Source organism: Hippocampus bargibanti, linkage group LG17 (assembly GCF_051943395.1).
Source record: "Hippocampus bargibanti isolate YZ-2025 linkage group LG17, ASM5194339v1, whole genome shotgun sequence".
In the NCBI taxonomy this organism is placed as follows: Eukaryota; Metazoa; Chordata; class Actinopteri; order Syngnathiformes; family Syngnathidae; genus Hippocampus; species Hippocampus bargibanti.
Genome location: NC_142750.1, coordinates 339420 through 350382, shown reverse-complemented (window position 1 = coordinate 350382; position 10963 = coordinate 339420). Strand labels below are relative to the sequence as shown.

The following is a 10963-nucleotide window of genomic DNA, read 5'->3' as shown; positions in this document are numbered from 1 at the left end:
ACGCTGTGGCTTTTGCGCGGCGGGGTGTGCGCTCTCTGCGTCGCCATGGCAACCGCATGATAGTCAGCGCGTCCAGAAGGCGACGCGCACACGAGGCGTCCCGCCTCGGATGACGTCGCCCATCAGTCGTTGGGGCTATTTTAACTTCTTGACCGTGTGCAAAAAGGTGTCCACTCCGGCGCCAGGGTTTTTGTCATTGTCACTCCAATTGCAGGACCCGCAGAAAATGGAGTTTTAGGACCAAATAAACATTCAATGCTGCGTTAAGAAACCTTAGACGCTCCTCTTTCATCAGAAAAAAAACAATCAGAGTTAATTCTGAAGTTATATGAGATTGAAATGGGGCCGGATGTACACAAAAGCAATGCAAGACAAAAATATTGCTTTATATAGCGCTTTATATCTGCAATCTATCTATTAGCTAGATAGCTAGCATTCTATATATGAGAGTTTTGAAAGGCGCTTATAAATGGAATGGATTATTATTATGATTATTATTAATAATCATAATAATAATATTATTATTGTGCTGGGGGTCCCCAATGAATTGTTTAGTGAGCTGATGTCATCTATTAGCTATCTATCTTTCTAGCTATTAGTTATTGACCAGCTAGCCAGCTAACTTCCTATCAGAGTTTTTCCAGGTTGAGAAAAACTCTGGCTGGTCTGACCGCTGCTCACCCACAGGAAAACTTCTCCTGTGACTGTAAAGTGACCTTGAGAGTTTTGAAAGGCGCTTAGAAATTAAATGTATTCATTATTATTATTAATAACAGCTGAAGCTGGAAAAAAAAATCGCTAACACGGACAAAAGGCAAATGCTGCCCCCTTGTGGAAAAGAAAAAAATACATAGGCAATGCTTTATCGGCACCCAAACAAGAAAAAAACAACAACAACAAATTTGACTCCCCCCCCCACACCGCCTTTCAGAGAGCACTCAACTCATGGCCAACGTGTCAATCAAGAAGGGTCGGTCGGCTGACATGGCGGGCGGAGCCAAACTCACCGGAGGCGTGCGATGAATTCATGGAGGCTGAATCGGGCGTCGGTTGGGCGATCCGTGGGGGGCAGAAGGGGGGTCTTGGCGTTAAAGCGGGTCCTCCGTGTCAGCCATGTGGCGTCGGGGCGGACGATGGATGGGCAGATCAGCTGATCAATTAGACCCCCGTCTCTGTGGGGGGGCGGGGGTAAAAAAAAAGAACATTGAGAGACCATTAGAAAACCCCCGCCGGACCCCTCCTGAGATGGATCCAAGTGGCTGCCCGCTGTTCTGGCGACACCTACTGGTCCGTTTTGGGATTACAGCAGCTAAAAGTCCCAAAGTAACAAATGAAAATCCATCCCATTTTCATCCATCATCCTCACCTCACAAGGGGGGGGGGGACACCCTGGACCGGTTACCGGCCCATCTGGAAGGAACCGGACCCAGCAGAGGTGAATGGATGGATGTCTATATGGCTAATGGATAGCTGGCTAGCTAGCTGTCTCGGTAGCTATCTATTGGCTAGCTAGCTAGCTAGCTTTCTATTTATTTGAGTTACTTGCGGGTTGAGTGAATGCCTGCGCATGTGGCTGCCGCTGCTCACCCACAGAAAAACTGATCCCGTGACTATATAGTGACCTTGAGAGGTTTGAAAAGCGCTGTATGTATGTAAATGTATGATGATTACGATGATAAAAAACCCGAAAGGCTGATGATTGTGAGTCACGTGACTTTGCACGTTGGCGACCAATCCAGCAAAACAAAAGCGTCTGACTTTTCCCACTTTTTTTTCCCACAGCGGCGCTTCCCAAAATAGCCGCCGGCTCCCCTTGGCATGCGGGAGAGGAGCAGGAAGCGTTGCCTGGCAACCAAAGCACCGGCTGCCGTGGCAACGCTTCACCTGAGCATTTCTGGCCTAAACAAACAAGCGGCGGCGGCGTCCCTGCGGGACGGAGAAAGGACGGCTTGTGGACTCAAAGGCCCGTCACGCCGTCCGTCCTCCGACTGCGCGACTGCGCGCTGGCAGACTTGACCGCCAACGTGGGGAACGGCAAACATGGGACGAGCGGCGTCCCCAAACGGTTTGCTTGGAGCGCCGCGTTCATCCAAATGCAAGAATGCGAGGACAACCTGGACACTTTCATTCGGGAATTGAAAATTCCCCAATTTGTTTGGGTTTTGTTTTTTTCCTTGCAGGCGTGGTGCCGATAAATCCCCGGTCAGACCTCTGGCAATGATTTTTCCCTTCCACCAGCATTTGCCTTTTGCGCAGGAAAGTCCATCCTGGCGTTTCTTCTTCACTCCTTGACTGGCAGACGATGTGCCAAAATGCGTCCGCTCCAGTGCCAGGGTTTTTGTCATCGTCACTCCAAATGCATAGAATCCACAGAATATTGACTTTTAGGAGCGCATCAACATTCAATTCAGCGTTAAAAACCATTAGACTCGCTTCTTTGGTCAGTTATTTCCTAAATGGTATGGGTCTGGAGTTACATGAGCTTGAAATGAAGGCGGCTGTCCAAAATCCAATAGGATACATACATAGTGATTGATCGAGCGTTTGAACGACAGCAGAAGCTGAAGAAAACGGTTGGGGGAGCAAAGGTTCCGACGCGGGATGGCGCGGAACGTGTAGCCGCGTAGCTGTTAGCTCGATTGAGGCGAGCGAGCAACTTCCACTTGTTCGCTAGCTGCAAGAGCTGTCACTTGCGTACACGTTCAACCAACGACCGCGAGGCCCCCCCTGGCCGAAAGCTCTCGCGTGGCCCGAGGTGGCTCGTCACGCGTGCGCGCGCGTTGGTTTGTTTTTCCAGATGCGCGCGTTAGTCGAAGCAGGTAGCCGTTTGGGTGCGTTAGCTAGCCATAGCGGCGCCTTTGCAAATTAGCTCCGTGCGGATAAACCAAAGCATTCCGTTTGACGGTCGGGCGACCAAAAAAAAAAATGGCGGGGGGGGGGGGAGCTTGCGGGCCAGAGAACGCACGAAACGCACTCGTTGTCTTTCTCTCGGTGCACGGTTAGCACGCTTACCGCGGATGTCGGTCGGAGGGTCCTCCCGGAACGCGGACGTGCGCCGCGGCGGCTGCCGTCGCGGCTCGCAACGTCTCCGCGAAAAGCGACGGCGGTCGCAAGGTGAAATTTCCACCGGCGGCTTCTAACGTTTGTCCACCTCCATGTTTGGGGTCGCTCTCGCCACGGTTCGCCCGCGCCTTCTGCTGCTCTGCGCCGCCGCCGCCGACGACGACGACCACATTGTTGACGTCCTCCTCCTATCACGTGACCGGTCTGCTCAGGCTAAAAATAGAAAGCGACCGAAAAGAAAAGAAAAGAAAAGCCCACGCGCGGCAAGGACAGAACTACGTCCAAGTTGATCTGAAATGCTTCAACCGTCAACCACGTAGAAAAGAAACAAAGCATAGGGCTTCACAATTACCTGTTGGAACAGGCCGCGGTGTCAAAGTCACGGCTCGGGGGGCCAAATCCGGCCCGCCGCCTCATTTTATTCGATAAATAGAAACAAGAGATAAAGCTACACAGAAATGCCATTTTAAATCGCTGAGTTTTGAGATGGCATTTGAAGGCGGGGAGACAATCGCTGTAACGAATGTTGGGAGGAAGTGAAGAGGAAGTTCGAGAGTTTGGGGGGCGGAGCGGCCCAAAGCTCTGTCCCTCATTGTGTTGAGATGGGCCGGGGGGCACACAGAGGTGGAGGGAGGAAGAGGATCTGACGGAAAGACACGGAATAGACATTTGAAGAAGCTGAGAGATAGTGGATAGATAGCTAGCTAGCTAGCCAGACAGATAGCAAGTGATAATAGTGATAGATGGATGAAGTGATGAACTAGTTATCATAGTTTCATGCTTAGTCAACATGTGTGACTCGAACGCACAATTGAAGCACAGACAACCTGGGGTCAATCTGAGGTCAACAGACAGCTTGTTAAACTGTCATCTTCAACTTGGAGGACAGAATTTCGGACTTGGAAAACACCTTTATCAGCGAAGCAATTTACGACTTGAAACTCCTTCACAGGAAGAGCTCATTCGCCGGGTCACAAATGTATCAGTTCATGGAAGAGACAATGTTTTATTGCTTACAGCTGTTTGCGCTTAGAACGCCCAGGGGCGTGGTATTCTAATGTTTTACTCAGGTATCACTTTAATTTGCATAGACTCTCAATAAATAGCTTGACAGAGGGCTGCAGAATTCGGGCGGCTGTCACGAACGGCCGTGTCTCCTGCCGGCAGTAAAAGACAATCTTTCTGGGTTGGAGTCTTTGTCCACAGTGCCCGGTCGAACATCTCTGACGGGTCCGTTTGGAATATGCGGAGGAGATGAAACGTTCTAATGGCTTCAAAACGGCCTTCGAGAGGAAACCGGAACAAAAGTGTGTCCCAGTCGCGGGGGAACAAAAGGATTTTGACATCCCATCCTGTGCACGCCGTAGGATGATCGAGGAGAGAAAAGTGTCCCAAAGTCAGATAGAAAGACGGCAAGGGAGCCATCGTGCGGAAGAGGAACGGAGAACGCCGTGGAAGGCGCTGGCATGGAAAGGAAGGAGACAGAAATGGAGAGCTATTCTGGTCATGATGTTGTTGCCATGGAAATGCTTTCCCCCGGTGCCTCGTGGGGATTTTTCCAGCGCGTCGCCGATTGGTGGCGAGCTGCTCAAGTCAAGGTCGCATCAGTCAAAAGATGGAGATGCGCCGCAATCATTTGACTTCTTGATTTGGAATCAATTGAGATTGTGGTTGAATTGGCACGCACGCACGCGATGGCGCCGCAAAGATGCTGGCAAAACTTGCACGCGCCCGCACTGGCGACCAGTCGTGACGTCGCAGCAGAAGCCGGCAAGGCGTGCAACAATTTGGCCAGCCGGCCAGCCAGCCAGCCAGCCAGCATGTCACACTCGCACAACAATCGACCGTGTGATGGCACCAAAGGGGGAAGTTTGCTAGTCATTTAGCCTCCGAGTCTCCATTCAACATTTGGAAAGGATTTCCACTATACGACCATTTGATCGGCGCAGAACTGGGTCGTAAGTCGGATGTTAGCCGTATCTTCTTTCGTCAGGAAAAAGAAAAGTTAATTCCTAAATGATATGGGTCTGGAGTTATCTGAGCTTCAAATGGGGGGCACCTGTACAAAATACAATAGTAGACATACCTATTGATTTATATACCATGACGTCCCTGATCCACTGCTGAAAAGGATGCTTTGATCCTCTCCTCTTTCATCTCGAACCGCTTCATGTCACAAAGCAGGTACAGCAAGTTCTAAAAAATGAATGACTCTGTGTCATTGTGTTGTCATATTATTTATTTTCCACTTGAAGATGGCGCCGCGGCAGTGGCTGCCTTTCCAGCAGCCCCTTTATTTTGTTTTTCTACTTCTTTCTTTCCTTTCATAACTTTGCTGCTGTGTTACTTCCGGGTAGAGTGAACACTGGCGCGATGGGCTGCCGCTGCTCACCCACACGCACACGCAAAAAAAGTTATTTCCTGTGAATGTAAAGTGTCCTTGAGGGTTTTGAAAGGCACTTAGAAATTAAATATTATTATTATTATTAATATTAAATCAAAAATGTCAAGCAGAAAAACACGACACACACACACACACACACACACACACACATATATATATGAAGAGACATGGCGCCATTATTATTCAGGATGACCTTGATAAACGTCTTTTTTATAACCCTGGCACATTATGACCCAGTTGCTGAACATCATCGCCTTTGATGTCCGATTGCTAAGTACATTTGTATCACCTCAAATCTTGACATGTACCAAACTAAGATTGCCAAATAAGCTTGTCATTACGGGAGGACGCTTGATTAAAACTTAAAACTGGCCTCTGCCAAGATGACTGAGACTGCAGCGCCCTCTGTGGGACGGGGGGAGGAACTGCCAGCCACATACAACATCATTCAAAGAATTTATTTGCATCCCTCATTGATTAATAAAAAATAAATACAAATAATAATAATAATAAGAAGAAGAAGAGATTTAATTTTAAGGGCCTTTCAAAACTCTCAAGGTCACTTTACAGTCACAGGATAGGTTTTTTTTCTGTGGGTGAGTAGCGGCAGCCACACGCGCCAGCGTTCACTCAACCCGGAAGTAAGTGAAATAATTCGAAAGCTGACAATTAAACAATGGCATTAAGGGCAGATAATGGCTTTCTCTATTCTAATGTATTGAGATAGAAAAAGTGAAATGATTTCAAATGTGTTGGAATGGAAATCAATGACTTTGTGTGAATGGGCCAAATGGGACTCATGACAGATGGAGTCACAATAACAAATAGATGTTGAGCAGCATCGTTTTCATCTCACTGCCAAACAAATAATAATTATAATAATAATAATAACACCTTTGGATGATTGAGACTTGATGGAGAATCCCTTTACAGTATACAGTTGACATTTTTATTTGACTACGCTTAGAATATCTTGTTTTCTATCCTTTCACCCCCTCACTCCATCCCCCTTTCAAATTGCTGCTGCGGACTGCAAATTTGCCCATTGTGGGACAATAAAGCTTTTCGGATTCTGATTGGACGTTCACGCATCGAGGGAGGGGGGGCGGGGTCACTCTGACTGACGTGATTTCCTTGTCACGCCCAGCCTCCGTTTCTTCTTCTTCATCGTCGGGGCTGTCATGGCAACCGGCCCCTCACGTTTGAGCCGAGTCGTCGCTCGGAGCTGTGACGTCACCTAGAGTTCGGATGAGGACCGCGCCCTTAAAAAAACTCGACATCGATATTTTCAAACGTCAACATAACTGTGACAAGTGGACGAGGCGCTCTTTAGCAACGCGCCATGATTGGCTAAGGAGTTGGGACGTCATTATTTTCGGACTTTGGTGTAGGCGGTCACGTGGTGTGTTTGGAAAAGCACCCCCCCCCCCCCCCCCACGAGCGCTCCACTCGAGGGAGGAGGAGGAAGGCGGATGCATAAATCCACGCTGTGCCAAACAAGTCGACCAGGAAGGAGCACAACCACCACGTCGTAAGTATTGAAAGTCTGCTTCAAAGTCGTTTTTGAGCGCCAACGCGGATGTCCGAACAGGTGGCGGGAGGGAAGGCGGATCGCCGATCCCTCCGCGAAACGATCCAAACTGGATCTATTTTCTAGGTGCGATTGATTGGCCGCCATAGAATACGAACAAGGACATCACCACATTTGGAATAATAATAATAATAATAATAATCGGGTGGTGGATGTGACAACAGTTGAGGTGAGGGGTGTGCCCACCACAGCCGTGCGTCATTTCTGTCACGCTATCCAGCCACAATCAGGGTTTCGGCTAAATCGAATTACATTCATGCACACACACAAGATTAATTGAAAACAATTTGAAATGGAGGTTAAAATATTTACCTGCAGCAGGTTGATTCTCTTCTTCTTCATTGTCCTCTTGGTCCCGTTCTTCTTCTGGTCCAGTTTGATAGTCTCGTGAGAATTGAGGCGGCGTTGTTGGATCCTTGCTGTCGTCTGCCTGCCTGCCTGTCATCTTCCCGACGCTGCGCTCGCTCATTCTTACCTTTTCTTTCAATTATCAGGAGTTAACATGGCTGAAGTTTTACACAAGCTGTTTGGCGGGCACTAGGACCGCGAATCGCACCCGGCAGGTGTGCAGCAAGGGGCGTGGTTTTCCTGCTTTTTGCCATGTTCAAGTCAGATCAACTTGTTAGCCGTTGGAAGAAACACGTCCAGTCCGCATTCAGTCGTGTGTGTGTGTGTGTGTTCCTTCCTACTCACTGGATCACGTCGGGGTCACCAGTGTAGCCGATAGCTATATAGCTAATACTTTACTTCATAAGGCCACCACTATTATTTCTTGTTTCCGTGTCCTTTTTTCAAGAAGAAAACACATCGCAAAAAAGATTTAGTTACAGAAACCTTCAAAAAAAGACAATTCTACACAAGGTCTAAAAAATGTTTTCTACGATTTACAAATGCACGACTAGAATCGGACAAAGTCGACATCAATAAGGCGGCTGTGCTATTTACAATGCACAAACGAGTCCAGCTTTGCTTTAGTTTAGACTTTTTAGCAAATGATTTGCGGCCGCTATCCGTCCAAGCCGGCATCCATTTTGTTGTGATGTGAATTCCAAAATGGCCGGATGCATCAAAAAAAAAAGCGCATTTGGCCTTTGCGATCCCAAAGCGTCGAGTGCGAAGGCAGAAAATGTCCCTTCACGTCACGGCGGACGCGGATGTTGGAAAGGGAGATCCGATTAGCCTTTCGATTCCACGTCCTAACCCAGTTTGTGCCATTGCAAAAAGAGCTCCGGGCAAAAGACGCCGTGTTCCGCCGCTCTCTCTCTCTCTCTCTCTCTCTCTCCCTGTGGCCGCCGTCTCAGATCATGGAGGATTCTTCCGCACGCTCCGCCTTTGCGTGGCTGGTGGGAGGCTCGCAGCTTCTGGGCGCGACGTCGGTGGCGCTGGCCGGCGTGTGGATGGGACACTACCACGGGGGCTTCGCCTGGGACGGCTCCCAGCGGGAATTCAACCTGCACCCTCTCTGCATGATTCTGGGCCTGGTCTTCTTGCAGGGAGATGGTGAGCGAGCGCTCAAAAAAGGATGGACAGGTAACATCCGACTGACCGCCGAGTTCCGTTTCCACCAAACGGGTGGAAGGCAAAATGCTCCTAAGTCCAAATCCATTCAAAATGTTGAATATACACTTGGAAGCTTAATTACAAATAAAGAGAACCATTAAACTCTTTATGCCCCCCCCCGTGCCGATTGCTGTGCGAGCGGGAGATGCAAAAAAGGCGTCGAAAAAAAGGGGTCTGGAGGTCATGGTCGTAAGTATGGGCGCTTGTAAGTCGAGCTGGTCATAAGTCGGATGTTACCTGTATATAGAAATATGTCGAGATAGACATACTATTTCATCCCTATTAGCTGATATATCATCGTGCAAGTTGACGTGACGCCAACTAAATGCGGCATGACTAATGGATGTCTGCGGCCGCTCTCTGCTCAAAGGGTGGAAATCAATGAGCTTCCGTGGCCGTCAAAGGCAAATTGCATTCAAGCGACAACAGACGGCAAAGGTCAGCCCAACCAACACCAGTGACGTGTTTACAAGTGATTAAAAAGCAAGGGGGCCCTGGGGGGGATTTTCATCACTCGTAAACAACGGCACAGATAGCTACGTGCTGTTAGCTTACCAAAGCTAAGATCAGCATTAACCTTTAAAATTGTAATCATTACGAACGGAATTAAATAAATAACATGTATTTCCTGCGATGGTCATCATAATCCTCCAAGGGAGCATCTTTCCCATCCACGAAAAAGAAATCTTAAAAAGTCAAGTCCGGTTTATTTGTAGATTCCCGTCGAACAGGAAGTGACCTAACTGTGCTCTCGGAAGTTAAACTCGCAAATGTGAACATTTTCGTCGATGTAGCTAACGAAATCTTATTTCTAGCATAGTCCGATAAAATGCGGAAATATATAGGAACATATGTTTGTCTTTTGTTTTGCGTCACATTATTTGTTATTTCGTTTGTTGTTGTTGACTCGAAGATGGCGCCGCGAGAGTGTCTTGCCTTGACAGCAACTCCCGTCATTTGTTTTTCGATTTCCTTTCGTCACTTTTCTGCCGTCAAATGTCCATTTCTCCACTACGAGATGAATCAAATCTAATCGAATCCAATCCAATGAAAACAATGCGCATCAATCAATCGAGCGCCGGCCGCGTCAAACGTTTAATTAGCACGAGAGGACCAACGGCGCCTCCTAGCGGCAGAGCAAGGTACGGTTCCCGCTCGAACAGCTTTTCCAACATTTCTCCGAACCTCCAACGGCAAACGTTTGCATTTGCGAAAGTATTTGACGTCTGTCTTCCCGTCCGCAGCCATTTTGGTCTTTCGAGTGTTCCGTAACGAGGCAAAGAAGAAGGCGAAGATGCTTCACGGCCTCCTCCACTTGCTCGCCCTCGTCGTCAGCGTCGTCGGTAAGTGAGGACGAGAAAAGAAGAAGCGCGACAAGTTTCTCTTTCTCGCTTCCGTGCCGTTTTTTGTAGGTCTGGCGGCCGTGTTCGACTCCCACAAGGCAGCCAAGTCTCCAAACATGTACTCGTTGCACAGTTGGTGCGGCATGGCGACCGTGGTGCTATTTGGCTTGCAGGTAAGCCACGCGTACGGACGGACGGACGGACGGAGGCAAAAGGCCACGTTCGACTTGCGTGTTTCCATCTCTCTCTCGCCAGTGGCTCTTGGGTCTGTCGTTCTTCCTGTTTCCCGCGGCGTCGTCGCGCTTGCGAGCGACGTACCTCCCCGTCCACGCCTTCTGCGGTCTGGTTCTGTTGGCGATGGCCGTCGGCACCAGCTTGCTCGGCATCACCGAGAAGCTCCTCTTCAGCGTCACGTAGGCCGGCGTCCGTCCGCTTTTTGTCCTCGCGTTCGGGACGGACGGACGAGACTAACGACGCCGTCGTCGTCCGGAGCAGGTCCGGCGGCTATTCGCTGTTTCCACCCCAGGGGGTTCTGGCCAACGTTTTGGGCCTGCTGCTGGTGTGTTTCGGGGTGCTGCTGGGCTACGCGGTCACCAGGGAGGAGTACAGGCGGCCCCCCGACCCGGAGGAAGAAGCTCTGGCCGTCCATTTCAAGACCCTGCGCGAAGGCGGCTCGCCCAGCTCGCCCACCTCGCCCTAAAGGCCTCGGCCGTCTTTGTCTTGTCTTCGGACGACAAGCGCTGCCGACGGTTTGGGCTTTGGCTGCAGGTCGCCGGAATCCCGCATGGTCACATTTGGACCGGGCCGCGTTGCTTTATTTGCTATCGCTTGTGGCGTGGATGTGCTTGTTTGTCTAGCGTGCGTGTTTGTGTTTTTGGAAGATGAAAAATGAGGAGCGGAAACGGCTAAGGCTACTTTCCAATCAACAATTGTTTTGCTTGATTTGGACGGACGGACGGACGGACGCTCGGAGCTCTGAAGGCTCGTGCGTCACAAACGCCC

At 49.4% G+C, this 10963-nt stretch overlaps 1 protein-coding gene across 3 annotated transcripts; it reads left to right on the top strand.

Moving 5' to 3' along the window:
• The first annotated feature begins 6670 nt into the window (after window positions 1-6670).
• Window positions 6671-10846, top strand: cyb561 (cytochrome b561). 3 transcript variants are annotated; one of them, XM_089017963.1, is made up of 6 exons: window positions 6671-6998; window positions 8360-8588; window positions 9863-9961; window positions 10031-10134; window positions 10217-10374; window positions 10457-10846. In XM_089017963.1, exons 2-6 carry the CDS (start codon window positions 8363-8365, stop codon window positions 10659-10661), a joined length of 792 nt encoding a protein of 263 aa, XP_088874089.1. In that variant the 5' UTR covers window positions 6671-6998; window positions 8360-8362; the 3' UTR covers window positions 10662-10846. The 3 variants fall into 3 exon arrangements, with proteins under 3 accessions (XP_088874089.1, XP_088874087.1, XP_088874088.1); XM_089017961.1 differs by lacking the exon at window positions 6671-6998 and having other exon boundaries at window positions 7005-8588; XM_089017962.1 differs by lacking the exon at window positions 6671-6998 and having other exon boundaries at window positions 7005-8558; window positions 10457-10843.
• Window positions 10847-10963: the final 117 nt, after the last annotated feature.

Bases quoted from the DNA above. Each gene is read 5' to 3' on its own strand.
- cyb561 (XM_089017961.1), top strand. From the start codon at position 8,120: ATGCATCAAAAAAAAAAGCGCATTTGGCCTTTGCGATCCCAAAGCGTC. The intron at 10,135-10,216 runs GTAAGCCACGCG...CTCTCTCGCCAG, and splicing joins TGGTGCTATTTGGCTTGCAG to TGGCTCTTGGGTCTGTCGTT. The intron at 10,375-10,456 runs GTAGGCCGGCGT...CGTCCGGAGCAG, and splicing joins AAGCTCCTCTTCAGCGTCAC to GTCCGGCGGCTATTCGCTGT.